Raw genomic sequence first — 18795 nt, forward strand, 5'->3', positions numbered from 1 at the left:
TAACGAAGGAAGCAAACCGGATTATTCACTGTCTCAGAAGGTCGTCATTATATCTATTATTATAATCGGAAAGGATCTTGATCGACTATTTCAAAATTACACTCTAAATGTTTTGCTGAAACAGGCCGAGAGTCTACGATTTGGTGCGAGACAGGATGATACCACGACGCCTCATTAACGTGCTCTTGTTAGCTGGTTGTATATCAATTTCAGTAATTTCTAACGTGAAAAGTGAAGCTGTGCTGAAGGATACCAGCCAAGTTGTAGAAGATAGTTTGCAAAATAATCGTATACCGCGACATGTAACAACGTCTGACTCGGTACATCATCGGCAACCACAGTTTTATTACGTGCCTGTACAGGGTCCGCCTGGTGTTCCTGGGCTACCAGGACGAACCGGTGCACCTGGTATCGCTGGGGTTTTGGGAACCTCAGGATACCCTGGTAATAATGGTAATCACGGGAATGATGGAATAACAGGACCTCCGGGTCCACCAGGAATTAGGGGCCCAAAGGGAGAGATCGGTGTTGAAGGACAATGTGGTAATTTTTGTTTATTATAAAATAAAGTAAAAATAAATAGGGCCTCTAACTAAAATTATGATTATAATAATACAACCCTTTCGTTTGACAATGTGTATATCTACAAACGTTTTGATATTGTTTGATATACATTGACAAGGGTGCAAAAGGTTGTAATATAGTAATATTATAGTACAACCCCTTCTAAGGAGACATCCTCGGAACCTAACAAAGTATCTCCTTAATAAGGTTGATCATAGTGGTAAATCATAATTCCCTTTGTTCATCATGTCAGTCTATTAACTTTTGCATTCATATTGTTTTTTCTCTATTAAACTGTGTCTTTTTTAATATTAATTTTGTATTGATTAGAAAAGCAACAAATAGTTAATTTAATTATTATTAAATTTCAGGAATATCGGGGTTAGATGGCTTTCCAGGTGTGGTAGGTTATCGTGGAGAGCAAGGACATGTTGGCCCAAGAGGACCTACTGGTCCAAAAGGGAAGCCTGGAGACAGGGGACCGGTTGGACCACAAGGAGAAGATGGTACTATAGGTATGTATAAGGCAGGAATGAGATACACACATAAACAATATTTTCATTTATTTATTTTATTTCAACATAATCCAATAGCTACCAAAGTCGCTTGTAACCTGATTGATACAGTTAAAGAACTTCTATTGCTACATCCTATGATAAAATTGTAATTTGTACATGACACAATCCCTGTGTTCCAGCAATGGTTTCAGATAATTAATTCGATCTGACCTTTAAAGCAAGTAATTTTAGCAACAGCAAGCGATTATAATAGTCTAGATAATCTATCGGTTTATCTATCCTGATTATCATGATAAATTAGTAATTTCTCCTAGTGGAGCTAAACATTATTACTGGTATATTTTACAGGTTTTCCTGGTAAACCTGGAACACAAGGATCTAAAGGAATACCAGGGACGTTTACCACTACAAATGCCGTGAATAGACAGTATCGTGCGTTTTCAGTGGCTCTAAATAATAATATAGTAGCAAATGACGGTGATATGGTGATTATATGGGAACATGAGTTTTCAAATATAGGAGGCGACTTCGATATGGAAACAGGCGTGTTTAACGTTACTGTATCAGGTATGGCACAATGTATACCATTCTAAGAGCTTTATCCCGCGATAGGCTATATAATAATATTATTCGCAATCACCGATGAGTGAAAATCGGATTGGTCTTTCATTTCACGTTCATTGTCAATTTATAGATTCAGTTTTAAATTTTGTGTTTTAAATAGTTTGAAAGTTCCATTTCTTTTTATTTATTTATTTTTCCTTTCTTGGATTTTATTCTGAATTAATAATGGCACATTGTTTCGTTACAGGGTCATATTTCTTTACCTTCCACGTATCCAAAACATCTCGTCAGACTTATCCACATGTTCAACTTGTGAAGAACGGTAAAGTAACATCTATGCTATTTTGTTATCCTTAAGTAGACCACTTGTTAGGTGTTTTCAGTAATAACTGTAATAACAGTTTAGAGTTATCATCGTCATCATTGTCATTATGGTCTCGGTGTAGGCCTACATCTCATGCACACGTCTCCCGGTGTACTTTGGTTGCCCCGGTCGGATTATTTTTTTTCTATCGTCTAAACCATTCAAATACGGGGAAATGTACTGTCCCATGACGTGAAGCCCGTATATGTACGGGTTGACTTTTTGGGGGTCACTGAATTGCACTTTTTGAGAATTTGACATTTGACCTAGGTCCAAAAAAGATGCAATTTTTCGGAAGGCCAATACATTTCACATAACAATAAAACCAACAATTGCAGAAAGTTAGTCATAAAAATGTATTTTCTAAACCTATTAAAAATACCTTATTTAGCCTCAGTAGAAACGTCTTATAAGGCAGCAGTTATGAATAATTCATGATACTAATTATGGCATAATTAGTACGTTATAGGGGCCCTATATCATATTCAATAATCTCAAGAAATATTCATGATTCCTGTGAACATAATGCGCCCTGGCCCGTAGATGACAAAACACGTCTTTCCAAAGTTAAGTTTGCAGTTAAAATGAAAACGTTGAAAGTTATTAAATAACGTGTGATGATTGTCCAGTAACCGACTCAGCACATATCTAAGTCTACGATATTTAAATAAAACAGTATGTTCAATTATCTTACAGGTGAAAATGTTGTAAGTGCTATTGACTATGGACCTAACGATAGCGATGATTCCAGCGGCAATAGCGTCATTTTAACATTACGTAAGGGTGACGTAATCTGGATGGTGTTACACGGAGAGCGAGAACTTTCAAGCAATCCATACAAATTCACTACTTTCTCTGGATTCTTGATTTTTCCAATGCCTATTTAATGACACATTATATGAGTTATTTTTCATAGTTACTGCTAAAGTAAATCCTCTTTAATTGTATATATTTTGTTTCATATTTGTATTTCCGAAAACAATAAAGTATTCATTTCTGAATTTTTTCTCTGGTGTATAGCACTAATAAATTGTAGGCCTAGAAAGTATATATTATTAATTTTAATTTCAATGTTAATATCATGTGTAATAAAATACATATGATATTATAAAAAAATGCTATATGGCTACTTCTGCTGCTGATGGTGATGATAAGAATGATGATCACGTGCTCGCCAACAAAACGTAAATAAGATAAGATATAGGCTACAAACAAAATCATGAAACTTCATCATCACGTGATTGTAATTAGTTATTTCAAAGAAGAAAAATTGTGCTGCTGCTGATGATGATGATAATGATGTTGATATTTTGAAGAATATGGATGAATAATTATGATCATGATATAAGCAGAAAGTTTAAAATACCATAATGTACTTACATCACCAACATAATTTATATTGTCATTATTTAGGAATCGCTTCATGTCAAAGACTATCAAGAGACTAATGAGAACCAACCAAAATAAGTTAATCGTTAGTTCACTTACGTTCGTGTTTGCTACGCATTACTCACATTCAGCACATAACGCATTAATTGTGCCGATCTGCATAATATTTACCGTAGGTCCTGATTGTAAATAAAAATAATTATCATCATTATTGCCATCTTCTTTCTTCAAATATTAGTCCTCCTCATCATCTTAATAGATCTTCAATATTTGTTTTCTTTTCACCAATGGTATCATGTGTGTGCATGCAATATTGTTTTAAAAACAAACAACAAAACGTCGCATACATTTAAAAAAAATGTATTTTATTGATAATCATGTAATGATGCATATTGTACAATACAGTATTTAATTATACATAAACCTAAACTTAAAGGAGTAGGCTTAACAACGTTACTGTTTAAAAAGAGACATTAATTTTAAACATTATATATTGTGAGGCCTGGCCATCCCTCCCAAATGTTATAATCGCCCGCCATTTAATTAATATATCTCCCTCCCATCGAAACATAAATTAGAACGTTTCTACTCAAAATTATTGTCATGCCATCATTCAAAATTTGGAAAGAGTAGAAATCCAGAAAAAGTTGTAAATTTATAGTGACTGCTGTAGATTTCTTTGCCATCGTAGAGAAGTAGCCAAACAGCGTCTCCTTTGGCAAGGTTCAGTACCACGCTGTTACCAGACGAATCTTCACTATCATTTGGCCCATAATCAATCACACCTATCACGTGATCACCTAAAAAAGTAAATAAGAGTAAGATATACAAAACATCATCATCACTTGGTTGCAATGATCCATTCAAATACCAACAATTGTATGTAAAATGAATGCTACAGTAATACTACCGGATTTTATGTCTGTACATTGTGCGTGCATGATTATATTCTTGAAAGAAGAAGACCAAATAAAACCCACACAAGGAAAAAAAAGAATTCTATGTTTTTTTAACAGAGTTGTACTCGAAAAGCAAGATCTGATGCCTGTCTAATGAAATGTTTTAATTTTATTGATAGTAAAAATAAATGTGAGTTATCTGCCATTTTAACAATGTGACCTTTTTATTGTCTACCATACTACCAACGTGCTCTTAAAGATGCAATCAAGGCAATCCAACAACAGGAGATTGAGCTCGCTTTTTCAAATTAGGAACTCGTAACAGTCCTTTGATCTTATGTCTGACTGCGACAAATACCAACAGTACTGTGCAATGTAGGCTACATATTCTACGCCGCGGCGCGAGGTGTCTATTAATAAGAGCCGTGAACAACCGTGTCGCAGCGGAGCTCAGCATCCTGTTGTTAGATTGCCTTGATGCAACTAATTTTTCTATGGGAACTTGAACAATATCCAGTATTTACTCTCATAGGCCTATTTGGTATTGCTAGTCACAAGTAATAGACATCTTTTAATGTACATTATAACTCCCCAAACATAAGTACTACAGAATGTTCTAGACCATGCACCTGCCACATTAGTCTTTTCAATATAATATATAATTACTGTGTTTCAGTATCACAACATACAATTAAATATAATATGAAGTGACAGTGTAAAAACAGTCGTTTTAAATTGATTTTTATGTATTTATAACTAGCGTGTTTTGATGGTAACGTTTACTATCAAACTCATGCTCTTCCATAAGCACTAACAACAGGCTTATGGTCTGTGTCCCACATCGCAGTAAGGCTACTATACGTTAAGTTAGCATATATGCCCTACTGTCAGCAACGGTAACAACAATGTATTTTGTAGGCCTAATTCAGAGTGCTGACGAGTTCTGAAAACGTATGCTTCCTATGATTGCTATTTGTAATAGGCCTACAGTAATAATACAATAGTATTAATATGAGGCTATAATTCGTAACTCTTACATTCTACGATAGGGAGAAGTTAGACAAAAGGTTAGGATCGGACACAAAAGAGTGTCCCATAAGATGTATATAAGTAAACACTAACAAAGTAATTAACGGTACATTTTGAGATCTCTATCTAGGCCATGTATCTTGAGTAAATGTGGTTTCCAAGCATAACCTATCTAGACAACAATTGATGCTTCTTATACAATAAAAGTGTTCGGGACCACAAAACATCTCGTTCTAATTTGACCACAGTTTTGTACGAGATATGTCATTTCCTTTATAAAACAGACATGCGAACCAATTCTTATGGGTATTATGACTAATCAAGAATATAATAATAAATAGGTTGGTAGACTGTATGTCATGGTTATGTCAGGTGTAAACTCAGGAAACAACCGGATATTGCCGGTAGTTCATTTAATTTTGATAACAAATCAAATACAGGCTTGATGGTATTTCAGTCAGAATATTTAATCATTAAACTTATAGAAGTAACTTAATTCATATACAAAGCAAACATGTTTGTAGGAAGGTACTATACCATTTTACATTTAGATAGGAATAAATAAGTTGTCATATAAACAAGAATACCAACAATAAATAATTCAACAAAATATTATATTTTTGTTGTTATTTATATTTTTTTACTATTGTGTGACACTATTGTGTTCTTATATTCAAGGTATTCAATTTTCACGATGCCATTATTATTTGCAATTGACCGCGTGTCTGTCGAGATGTTTGAACGTATGCGATGCGAATTCATGAGTTATGATTGGTTATGCACTTGTTTGCATCGAAAGTAGAAACCCTTAAACATATATTTTCCACTAGGCGAATGTATTCGCACGAATCGAACAATCGTGAGTTTTGATTGGTTGCACAATTTTCACGTCACAAAAATTAGGGGAAAATAATAATGCGCATGCGTATTATAGTTAACTTTTTTCATTTTCGCGAATAATTTCGTCTAATTGAAAACAGGTTTTAGAACAATTTTTTATCTGAAGCGAATAAACTCAACAACTACAATTTGTTTCATTTTGGCAGAAATGGAAAAATGAATACAGACAAGACAATAATCGAACATGTGCATTTGTCGTTGTCGGCATAAAACAAGAAAGATTATTTTTAGTCTATTAAGCCTATTCGAAGATACTAAACAATCTGGACATAAAGGGGGAATAACAATTCGATTTGTGGTTGCTCTTACCGTTTTTAAGTAGTTGTACAAGCGGAAAGTTTTGTCGGGAAGACTTGTACACATGAATTGTAAAAAAGTACGTTCCTGAAAAACAAAGTCACAATAGATTGAAATCAACTTTAGAACACATGTTATTATTCTGTAATTATGAATAGGATCAAATTAAATACAAAGTTACGCACTACAGTTAAAGTATTTTAATTTTGTATCTCTGCATTACAGTATATTTAAACCTTTTACATTTTACCATACAAATTGTAAACAAAACAATATAATAGATGTGATTGAAATAGTGTTAAATTTAAAAGAAGACGTACGTCGGGTTATGTCAGAAGGACACATTAAATCGATATTAATGAAACAGAAAATTACAATATTTAGTCCTTGGCCCCTTCTTTTTGAAAAATGATGCGCGTACCTACCTGGTATAGTGACGTTGAATATACCCGTACTCATATCAAAATCTCCACCAACGTTTGAAAACTCATGGTTCCATGTTATAATCATGTGACCATTACTAGCAGTTAAGCTGGTTGTTCTGGCAACTGAAAAGGCTCTTTGGTACACAAGTGATTGGGTACAATCACAACTACCAGGAAATCCCCGCATACCCGAAGAGCCAGGTTTACCTTCTGCGCCTAGTAATCAATAGGAATAAAGAAGGTAATTTACATAGCAGGAGTCAGTTTATCAATCCTACTTAACGCTTACATTTTGAGTAAGTCGAGTTTAAAAATAACAGAAGGATGTAGTGTTCGTCTTTTCAATACATGAACGTTTTATTCATTTCCCAAGATAACCAATCAATATTTATTTCCTTCGTTCATAAAAAAAAACATACTCTAAATATAATTTCTTACAATATACAACATGAAGGAGGCACTGACTTCAAAAAGCAAACAGAAAACATACTCTAAAATACAATTTAAAATAATAACTGGTTGATAAATAACGCCTCGGTTTTTTACTTATAAACAACACGTACCATCAGGAAAGCACCATGTTGAGTTCGCTGTGATCATTAACAATATTGAAATAGTATAGTACTTACCACGACTACCTTTTGGACCGGTCGGTCCTATTACGCCTCGTGCCCCTGTTCTTCCGGATGGACCCATTTGGCCTCGATCACCCATTGGGCCTCTTGCGCCACGTTCCCCATTAGTACCAGATGCTCCTGGAACACCTGGATCACCTGTATAATACAAATACAATACGGATTGTAAACATTCTATCAACTACACGCACTAAGCGTTAGATATGCTCGTCAAGTATTCCTTATAACGTTTTATGTTTACGTATGTTTGCCCGATAGTCCACGACTTTCAACTTTATCGCCCTGAATTATCTGTTTTCAACAGATTGTTAGGAAAATCGATATATTGGTGACTTCACAAAGCAAGATACTCATGCATTGTCTTCTTTTTATTTTTCGCTTTATTAGAATATGTAGATAGAATATTGCATATTTGTATTGGACTAGTAATTTAGAAGAGTACTATAATTATAATGCCACCTGAATTTACATTGTTATACTACTTTCCATTTATTTATCATTTGCATACAAAAATATACAGAACATTGTGTTTTCCTGTGATCATACACAATACAATATAAAACAAAAACAGTACAAAAACCACGACAAAAAATGTCACAAACTTCTCTAACGTTCAGTGTTCTAATATATACCATGTTATTGTGTGTTTATTACTTGTATATTATAATGTTGCAGGCTGCATAACATCGAATTAAAATTATTAACAATCAAAATGCAATAGGAACGTCCACAAACGTACTTCTTTTCTTTTTTTGGGGTAGTCCTACCATGAATGATGACATGTTTTATTTCTATAAATATCATTGTATTTTGTGAAGGAAGCTGTAAATTATCTAAGTTGAATAATCCATTTTGTTTAAGTCCTCCTACAGTAACTAAAGGTCTTCGGAAACACCAAGCGTGCGTTATCAATATGAACAAAGTTCAACCGTTCCTGGTCGTGTAACAAATAAGGTTTTTCTTCTTTGCGACTTGTATAATTTACATATAAATTACCGTACATATTCTACGAAAGTTAATGATATTGAAACATTTTTATTTTTAAATCGAAACAAAGTATGTTATTTCTAAATTCTGAAAGAATTGAGATTAAGTTTTTTTTATTATTGTGGTTGACACACGGAAATATGAAAGCATTGTTAATTCTTTGGACCTACTGTACTCCACCACCACATTAGCAAGCTCAATTTTTTATTTGTAAATATGATGAGTACCTACCAGTAATACCTGGTGATCCTCTTTCGCCTTTCTGACCGTCCGAACCCTGTCGTCCAGCTGGACCAGGCGACCCATTGTTACCGTTGTTTCCAGGTGCGCCCGCGTATCCCATTGGTCCTTGTGGACCAGGGTAGCCGGGATTCCCTGTAGTACCTGTTGGTCCAGGCATTCCTGGGGGACCAGAGACTGGGATGTAATGATACAGGGTAGGGTTATCTACCGTTGGTGGCCGGGGAGGCCTATGCGTAAAACCAGTTCCTGTCGGAGTTTCCGCAGTCGGTAAGACGTCTTCGTCCACATTCGGAGTTGGTATAATTTCATCTTTCGTCTCTTTCGTAGGTTTTGTTTCAGGACTCAATTCATTGTCAATGTTTTCATCTGTTGATGCAGGTTCGGTACCATCTGGTATCTTTGGTATATCTGGATGAGTGTCGGTAGCAGCATTTACACAAACAACCACAGCTACACATACACACAAACGAAGCAGCAAAATCATTGTAAAAACTGTTAAAATTCAAAAACAATTGGAAACTTGTTGTGTAATTTTTAACTACTGTAAGTTCATATCAACTTGCTTAGGGGATGTCCTTACTGCGCTACCAGACACTATAATTTCCTTTGTTTCTGTACAGAGGCCTTACTTCCAATAAATTGATTCTACTCATATCCTGAACTTACTTTGACGTTGAGGTCAACTTTTTAAAAGCTTTTACACGACAATCAATAATCCACAGTTTGTCATTGTATATAATAACCAGCGAGGAAGTGAGGTAGGAAGGTATCTGGCACATATTAAACGCACAACTAGATAGACCAGTGCAGGTGCTCCCTTTGATTAGGGATAGTCATTTTTATTAATAAAATGGTAATTTCTTCTACATTAGATTTTACGGATATTTGGGGGTTTTTTTAGCTTGTGGTATGCGCTGCTACAACTGATAAGAGACTTGAATCACCTAGTACTTATTCCTATCCTTATGTTACGGTTATTTTTTTTAAACATAAAACAACATTTTCGGATAGACTGAACACAAACACAAATTCATAATACATTTATGTTATTGAATGCTTTTAATAAAATAAATAACTTCTCCAATCAATATGGAAACTCGATATCAACGTCAGCAAAGCATAATAAATAATAAAATATGCAAAGAGATCAAAAATGTTTTTAATTACAAAGTGTTTAGTAAATTGCACTGTTTTGATTACCTTTTTAAAATAGATGGCTGTATCCTGAACTCTTTATGCAAACTAAAATTATTTTTCAATACTGTAAAACCACCATTAAGAAGACACCTTCGGGACCCAAACAAATGATAAGTATTCCCTGCAGAAGGGTTTGTTGTAGTGTTAAAACATATATTTCTCTTCGTCCAGGTCATTGAAAAGTTTATTTTACTATATACTACCTATACCTACATTCTATCTAATAAACGCTACTAATTCAAAGTCATATGTCCATAATGTATTGTTGTTGTTAAAGCAAAACTATAGTGTTTGAATAAGTTACCTTTCAGTGTTAAAAATACTCGCTATTATTAATTAAGTGGTTACAAAGTGTGGGTTACAAAACTTAAGGGCCTTTCACACCTGCTCCGGTGTGGCAGATAGACTCGTGTCTTAATGTTTTCAATGGTGTGTACCCGCAATCTGACATAAACCTCCTGAACTGGAACCAGACCGGAACAGGTGTGAAAGGCCCTTAATTAATTGTTGGGTGTTGACAAAAAGCTATGTTAATTATACCATCTGAAATTAAATTTGCAACACTAGCATGAACACAAATGTTGTTACAGATTGCATGGTGTATTGTAGATTTTTCATAGTTACATCACAACACTATGTATTTGGCTGGTGCCAGCAACAATACAGCATTCATTGAGATGGTGTACTTATCATAAACCATTAATTGTTTTTAAGATATTAATTACAAAAACATTTTATAAATCTTCAATAAAACTAACCCACATTATGTAATAAATGAAAAAGTATAAGGGTTATTTACACAAACGATACTGGTTTGGTAATTTACTGAGCTAGTTTTGCTTGTATAGGCAAGATAAGAGAAGCAAACCTCAAAATTCACAAAGAATTACAAAAAAAGACTAATGTCAATGTCTTTTTAAGTTAAGTACATATTTTATGTCAAATCGTTAGGTTTAATAATATCTCTAAATGCAAAGATAAAAAACATACTTGATTAGCGTTTCATTAATATTGTTGGGAGACAATACACTATCACTTTATGTTGTGATTCGAGACAATTAAATTGCACTGGATCACCTAAACAATGCTATCACTACTAGCATTATGTGTACATGCTCACTGTACCCCACTGGTTAAAAATGCTTCAGTTTTATACATCAGATATATATGAGGTAGTCACATAGATTGTGCGCTACACCATTCAGCAACACTGAAAATTGACACTGATCTGGCTTTCTGATTTGCTTGCATCTTGGTTAGGATTTTCAGGGTATCAGTTTAAATTAGCCTAACTATACTGCATATCACATACAGTTGAGAATATTAGAATCTTATTGTAACACTTTACTTGGTATGTATAGTCTAAAATGTACACAATGTAAAAGTACATTTTTCAACCCTGATACAGATAATAGAGCTCGGATTTATGATGTTGGAATATATTATATAAAATTTGCTTAAAATAATTTCTCTAGAATAAAAATTACATTTTTTTGTAATTTTTTTTTGAATACTGTAATGTCACCTCTTTTTCTTCGCCTTTTTTCTTTCTAAGTCCATCTTCTCTTTCTTCATGTCCTCTAAATCTTCAAGCACTCCAAGACGTGTACTGCAATCGTAAACAAGAAATAGCAACAAAAATTAACAAGATTATTAATATTTTTCTTAATAGGTAGGATATTTTTATAGACTGCATTTAAACTTATTTAGGTTCAACATCTTACATGTTAAAGACTGGACTATCTCATCATTTTGTCTAATGCATCATGTCACACACAATTCTCAAGACATATTAACAAATCTAAACGTACAACAGTGCCCTCAATTGTAAAGGTGAGGGAAAGCATATAATTTTCTATGAAATCAACCAATCATATGGCAAGGTTGTGTGTATTATATAACAGATCCAGCATACATATAAAACCGTATTTATTCGAAAAAAACACCCCGCTTTGAATAAACTGGACACCATCTTATATTCGTGTAGCACAGTTTTTTGGATTGGATTTGCGCCGATTGTGAGAGTATATTACCATACATGTACGTGTTTGATCTAAAAAATGACCGGGGTAATAATGTGAAGCGCTTACAGTAGAAGCATTGTGCAATAAACGCTAGCTATATAAGAACGAATATTATTGTTAAATTACACAATATTGTATCACATTACTATTTGTAGTAGAATCATTGACTGCCATGATCTACAATTTACCAAACATTCTGATACCTTTTAGTGTATTTTATCATGTCTTGATATTAATTGTATTGTTCATATCTAGAGGGAATTTATTTTATTTTACATTAACCTAATTACACCCTCCCCCCTCCCTCACCCAAAAAAATAAAAAATAAACGGCTTATTGAATGAATTCAAAAATAGCTTAATAGATAAAAATACCTTCTAGTCTCTTCTTTCATGATTTGACTGTAGCTGGCTTCCATATTGTTCAGTGCATGTTCACTCTCAAAGCCATAGCTTAAAAGTAAACAAATATACAGTATTAATTCCATAAATCATATCTCTAATGTTGACCTCAAATTGAAATCTAATATAGTATCGTATATATAAAAAAAAAATAGACAGAAAATGTTTAAAACATAGTAACAAAATGTTGAAACTTGAAGAAATTATGAAGCTGCTGTATAAATGTAACAAACCTATTTGTGACTACTGTATACTTAAACAAGGTTCTACACAATATACTGTAGTAAAAATAGAATGCCAGATGATACCGTGAACACCAAAATCCAGACAAACTATTAAGTACTGAATTTTTTAACTAAATTCTGGTCATAGTTTAAGCTTAAACTTTTAACTTTTAAAATCTGTGACTAAATCATGATGGATTTTCAAAGGTTAAATTTTCAACTAAATGCTTTTTGAACGATGTTTATGAAAAATGTTATTATTATCATTATCCTACTGTAGGTAATACTGTACATACTTGCGTTTATCATAACCAAATATCTGTCTAATGTATTTAGAGACATCAACGTCTTCACCGGTGTCATCTATGAAGTCATCATCCTCGTCGTCTTCATCATCACTGCATAATCGACCACGTTTTAATTTCATCATTTTACCTTTAGGTGGTGGTGCTGAAAAAAAGTAATGTCAGTAAAAATCAGTTTTTGTATTCAAATATTTATTCATATAAAGAGTTAGATCAACCAATGGGAGAACGAGAGACATGTAGAGAATCTTAACACTAGAGAGTGGATTGCCAGTCCAGGTAACATGGAGATACTGTACATGAATTGTTATTAGAGCTTGATACAAAAGATATGTTTTGCATATATTTATACCCTTTTCACATCTGCATAAATTGTTACTGTACAACTTATAACAAACAAATTGCAAACCTGGTCACAAGTTGTTTTTTTGCAGGTACGAAAAGGGAAATCGCCTCATAAACATTCGTTATTAATGATTGCTTGACATTACAAGAAATCAAAAGGATATTGATGATTTTTTTAAATTTGGTCATTAGTTTTCATTTGTTCGGTTGACTTGAGGGCAACCAGAGTTTCAGATTACCTCTAAATTTCTTGGTGGCCAAACATTTGGTGGCTGAAATGACCAAACATCTGATCGGGACTGTACAGTTGTATTCCTCAACAACTGATGTAAAACATTTTTGTAATATTTTGTTTATTTTACTTGCCCATCGGGACTGACTATTTTAATTTTTAATTGCCCTACATACATTTTTGGTTGCCCTAGGGTAGAACTGCACGCCCAGAATACTTACCTTTTCGTTTAACTGGTGTGCCATTAACTTGACTTCTATGTTGGGGTGGCATGTTTGAGTTTCTATGTTGGGGTGGCATATTAGAACTTCTATGTTGTGGTGGCATAGGTTTCTTTAATTTTCCTCCAAGCACAGCAATTGCCTTTTGGTTGTTGGTTCCACTTGCTAAACTCTTCTTTAAACCATTCTCTGGTCTTCCATTAACAGCTGTCTTTTTAGCAGATCCATCCGAGGACCTTTTAATGCCATTACCAGATTTTCTATCATCACATTTCACTTTGGCATCTGGAATTCTAGGATTGTTTATATGAGCACCATTTGAAATCTTGTTCACGATTTTAGTCTGACCATTCTTTAACTTGACTTTCGCTGAATCTTTTTTAGAATCTAGTTGTCTTTTCTCTTTTGGTTCTGTTTTACGTACACCATTCTTCTTAGAAGAAGTTGTTTTTGTTTGTTTTTCCTCTGACATTTCTATTGGTTTTGCTTCAACTATCACTTCACCGTTTTGCTTTCTTTTAGCCAATTCCATAAGATCTTTAAAATTCATTGGTTGTTTTGAAGGTGTTTTCTTCTTTTTTTCTTCTTTACTTGGCCGGTCATATTTCTTTTCTTGTTTCTTCTCTTTATCTTTTTCAATCATGTTCATAAAATGTTTATGTTTGCTTTCATGTTCTTTTGATTTATATTCAATTTTTGATTTCTTGCTTTCTGTAGTCCTGACTTTTGTTTCTTTAACTTTTTCTTTTTGTTTCTCTTTAGTTCCATTTTTTGGTGTTGTTACTTTATTCTTTGTTTCAGCAACTAAAAGTAAAATAAACTAAATTGTATTGATAATTGTTCGATCAAGTAGAAGGTTATAACAATGTACAGCTCTGTATAGCGAAAAAGCTCTGTTTGAGCATGAGGTTTTATTTGTTGGGAAATGTTTTAAGAAAAATTTCATGAGTTTTTGATTTATTTATTTGGTGGAGAGGGAGCCACAACCCCCGCCTCACCAATCTTACTACAGTAATACACAGAGACCAGGAAGAAAAATGTGCCCTGCAATCAAACTCATTTTAATGATCATGAACGGTCCACAAACAGACTTATCCAGCCTGAGTACACAACCTGGATACTGTACAGTAGGTCGTGAGACGTTGCTGCTACTATGCATTACTTACAAGTACAGTAAATCCAGTTGACTAGATTTGTTTTCCAAATTTAATGATTGATATACTATACAGTCTCTATTTCAGGTCACCCCAGCGACTTTCTTTCATTGTCATGAATGCATAGGATACATTTATAATATGTTTCAGTTGAATAATGGTTTGAATATTTTATGAGTGGAAAGATTGACTGCTCTATTTAATGAAAATTAAAGTTAAATAAAGTAGACAATTTTTCATCTAATGAAATATTAACCAGTTGTGTGTTATAATAATTATTTTTAACTCATGAATAATAAGCTCATTTTAAATAGACAATGAATACTCTAATATGTGGTCTATGGAAGTATACTGTGATACCTTTTTCTACTTGTTTTGGTTTTTCTTTTTTATTGATTAATGCCCGGATTGCTTCAGAATTCACTTTCCTTTCAGCTTTTTTGGGTGGTGGTAAATTTGTGCTGTATCGCTTTGTTTGGGGTAACTGAGAATAAAAAAGCAATTCAAAATTAGATACAATTTCAAATGAAAAAAAATAGTAATAGCAATTTTAATTTTTAGAAGATACAGTCAATCATATAAATACTAATACAGTTTCATTCAAATTTCATGATTTTATTTATAAATAAATGTAATGATTTATAAAGTTATTAATTTTTAAACCTGTATCATCTACTCTGTGGCTATGGAGTAAAGTGGTACTGTATAATAATTATATTGTCAATAAAATCTATTTTAAATTGATGGCACAATTCAAACAAGCTTAAGTTTTTGTTGTTCCTCTTTTCCATTGAGGTTTCACTGTTATTAGGCCAAAAATAAACACCGTATGTTGGTGTAACCTGACCAACCCTAAAAATATGCCCTACTGGCCCTACAATAGAAATTCATTTTTATTTCTTTAAAATGAAAAAAATATTATAAAAAAAATAACAAATTTAAAAATGAAGAAAAAAAATCACCATTTAACATACTTAAAAATACTGAATAAAAGTGAATGATTACAGTGGTTGAGTTTTATCTTTTTAAAGTAAAAAAAAAACCAACAATCATCTACGTTTTACCTACTGTACCCTATAAATGTCAACATAACCTCACTTACTGTAGTCCACCCACATCAACTTCTTTAGGAGCATGGTGTGGAGGGGTAGTTGGACACTCACAAGGGCGTTGGTTCAGCAGAACCAACAATGACGGCCATCCAGAAAAAACGCCCGCCAGCCAGGAGAAGGGTACCGGTGGGAGATATGGCGTATGCCTGAGTGTCGTATCATGAGTACTACTGTATAGTTTTGTCTGCTAATGTACGCCCCTACTGTCTGTAGGTCATGGGACAACGAAACGAACCTCTCTTTGTTTGGCCTTTGTGAGGCAGTACTTTAATCATAAAGTATAAAGGCATACAGTATATCATATAACAAAAATATACAATAATCAATACAAAGATAGGGCCTAACCTAAGCTTTATTAGGTTAATTAATTATTTAGCCTAGCCTTTTTCCCTTAATAAGTCATGGAATGATCTAATTCCGACGTCCATCTGTTAAAGACATGGCTAGTCAGGCTTAGGCCTATGTGTGCCTATTGTGAGCCTAGAAAGCAGATTCTGAACTGCTGGATCTTGTGGTCTAATTAAGAAAGGCTAGGCCTAGGCTAGGCCTAGATAGAGAATACTGACCTCTTTTTCTGCATTTTTCTGATTTTTTGACGCTAATTTCAGCAGCTTTTCAAAATCCATATGGTTTGTCAGGCTATCCTAGACAATTATTTATTATTTAACTACATTAATTAGCTTTTTAACACCAGATTTCGTAACTTCTTCCCGAATACTCTCTTCCGCCGCCGTCAGCTTTTTTTTCTACAGAATTTATTAGAAATTACGTCATTTATTGTCGTCACGCACCACCAGCGACGACACGTGTGTGTGTGTACTGTGTGGTGGATATGTGGCCAGTGGTGGTAGAGAGGGCGTAATATTAGTTTAAATGTTTTCCGCACAGTAATATTGTGAAAAAAGGAAACAATTAAAAAAAAGAGGCCCCGTGATAACCATGGAGTTATAATTAGACCTCCATGTTGAATGGTAGGCCATACTTTGTACATTACAGAGGCCTGTGAAAAAAAAATGGGAATAAATTAAATTACCTTATTTAGTAGAATAAACGCCGTGCATGAATAAACTCCCCCTCCCATCATAAAACATTTAATTCTCCACTCTCCTCGAAAATAACGCCCCGCCACATCCATACACAACATTGTATTAGGCCTAGAACACATTTTTATTTGTAGTAGAATTCATTGATTTTACAATTTGATTTAATTTTACTATTATCACTTCTCGATATAAATTCATGTTGTATTTTTTTTAATCTAGGGTAGGCCACTATTTATTTTCCTTCGAATATATTAAACGCCATGCGAGGCGTTTTAATTATTCGAATACTTAAATATAGTATAATTAACAGACACATGAATCAGGTAATGTTTAAGTTTGATAATGAACATTTAAACAATTTTCCTTTATAGGCCTATTGGTGGGCCGCAAGACAAATACATCGTAATATGCCAGTGGATCATTTTTTTTTACTGTAGGCCCCTAAACGTTATTTTCTATTTATGACTGATATATGTAAATTATCGATTAATGATTTTTTGGTATGATTTATATAGGAGGACTACGGTAAATTGTGCCACCAAGAAGCAATAAATGTTTCATTTGACACTCAATTTGAATTTAGAATGATTTTATCACACTAGTTTTAATAAAGTTTTTTGGTTTGAACAATAATAAAAAAAATAATAATTTTGCATATTAAAAAAAAATCCAATTAAACCTTTGATTAAGACCTTCATATTATTATATAATGCGACATTAAAATAGCCTATTAAACAAAATATTTTTTATTTTTTCGACCAGCAAACTTTTTCCAATTATTAGGACCCCGACCCGGGCGCGCCTCCGATTACCTTTTACATATTATAACATTACAGAAGGCCGCTGTGTATAACATTCAATGCTAGACATAATACTATTATAAATAGATACCTCTATGATTGTTCACTAAAAATGTAGAAGTTAGGCCTATATGGACTACCACAATTAATCGAGTAACTTTGTAGCTTTGAATAAACGATAGTGGTAGTAGGCTATACACAACATTTTATTACCAGGGAGAGTTTCACATTTCTACTTGTAGTCCCCTAGAAGAATTATTCTAATTGATCGAAATGTTATCTAAGGCAGTTTGATACAATGTATCATATAAATTCACATTTATTTACTCATCCTTTATAAATATAGTTTCATAGCATAAATGATGGCAAGGATCCTGCATAAAGAAGTTTACACTTCTGTTTTCGCAGGACCCTTTTACATAAAAAAACATAAAACAATAAACACAACATAATAGATACAAAATAAAAAAAACATTTCCTATATACATTTAAGAGTTGTTCATCATCAAAAAGCGATAGTGTTTTTCTAACATGATTTATACATTTATTTTTCTTAAAAAGAAGATATTCAGTTTATTACTTCCAGTACATGTGAATTCTTTCTTTATATATTATAGCAAAAGTATGATCTGAATACATGTTATATTATAAAACAGGCTATGTGTGTATAGTCGCACACATCAACACAACGCATAATATATGCATATATATTTTATGAGTGAAGCATTTTAAGTTCTGTAATTCGATAAAATGTCTCTTTTTACATATTTTTTTAGTATTTTATAATTTTTTTTTAAACATATCTAAGTGATTTCTACAGAGCTCGTTCCATAGTTTCGGTCCGTGTATACTGATAAAATGTTGACCAGACGTTAACCTAGAGTATGGTTGTTTTACGCTACAAATATTTCGAAGATTATGGG

General features: G+C 33.3%; 3 protein-coding genes across 3 annotated transcripts; 1 reads left to right on the forward strand and 2 right to left on the reverse strand.

The window, feature by feature from the left end:
- The first annotated feature begins 21 nt into the window (after positions 1-21).
- Positions 22-3011, forward strand: LOC144848636 (uncharacterized). The gene is made up of 5 exons (XM_078705457.1): positions 22-543; positions 936-1079; positions 1431-1649; positions 1894-1968; positions 2707-3011. The coding sequence occupies exons 1-5, from the start codon at positions 156-158 to the stop codon at positions 2895-2897; spliced, it is 1017 nt and encodes a 338-aa protein (XP_078561583.1). The 5' UTR covers positions 22-155; the 3' UTR covers positions 2898-3011.
- Positions 3012-3743: 732 nt separating this feature from the next.
- LOC144848634 (uncharacterized) lies at positions 3744-9444 on the reverse strand. Its single transcript, XM_078705456.1, has 5 exons — positions 8803-9444; positions 7579-7722; positions 6950-7165; positions 6537-6611; positions 3744-4199 (listed from the first exon to the last, which is right to left on the reverse strand). The coding sequence occupies exons 1-5, from the start codon at positions 9296-9298 to the stop codon at positions 4009-4011; spliced, it is 1122 nt and encodes a 373-aa protein (XP_078561582.1). The 5' UTR covers positions 9299-9444; the 3' UTR covers positions 3744-4008.
- Positions 9445-9861: 417 nt separating this feature from the next.
- Positions 9862-16818, reverse strand: LOC144848123 (uncharacterized). The gene is made up of 6 exons (XM_078704818.1): positions 16596-16818; positions 15278-15401; positions 13764-14567; positions 12957-13110; positions 12410-12487; positions 9862-11620 (listed from the first exon to the last, which is right to left on the reverse strand). The coding sequence occupies exons 1-6, from the start codon at positions 16653-16655 to the stop codon at positions 11533-11535; spliced, it is 1308 nt and encodes a 435-aa protein (XP_078560944.1). The 5' UTR covers positions 16656-16818; the 3' UTR covers positions 9862-11532.
- Positions 16819-18795: the final 1977 nt, after the last annotated feature.

Source organism: Antedon bifida, chromosome 7 (genome assembly GCF_963402885.1).
Source record: "Antedon bifida chromosome 7, ecAntBifi1.1, whole genome shotgun sequence".
Taxonomy (NCBI): domain Eukaryota; kingdom Metazoa; phylum Echinodermata; class Crinoidea; order Comatulida; family Antedonidae; genus Antedon; species Antedon bifida.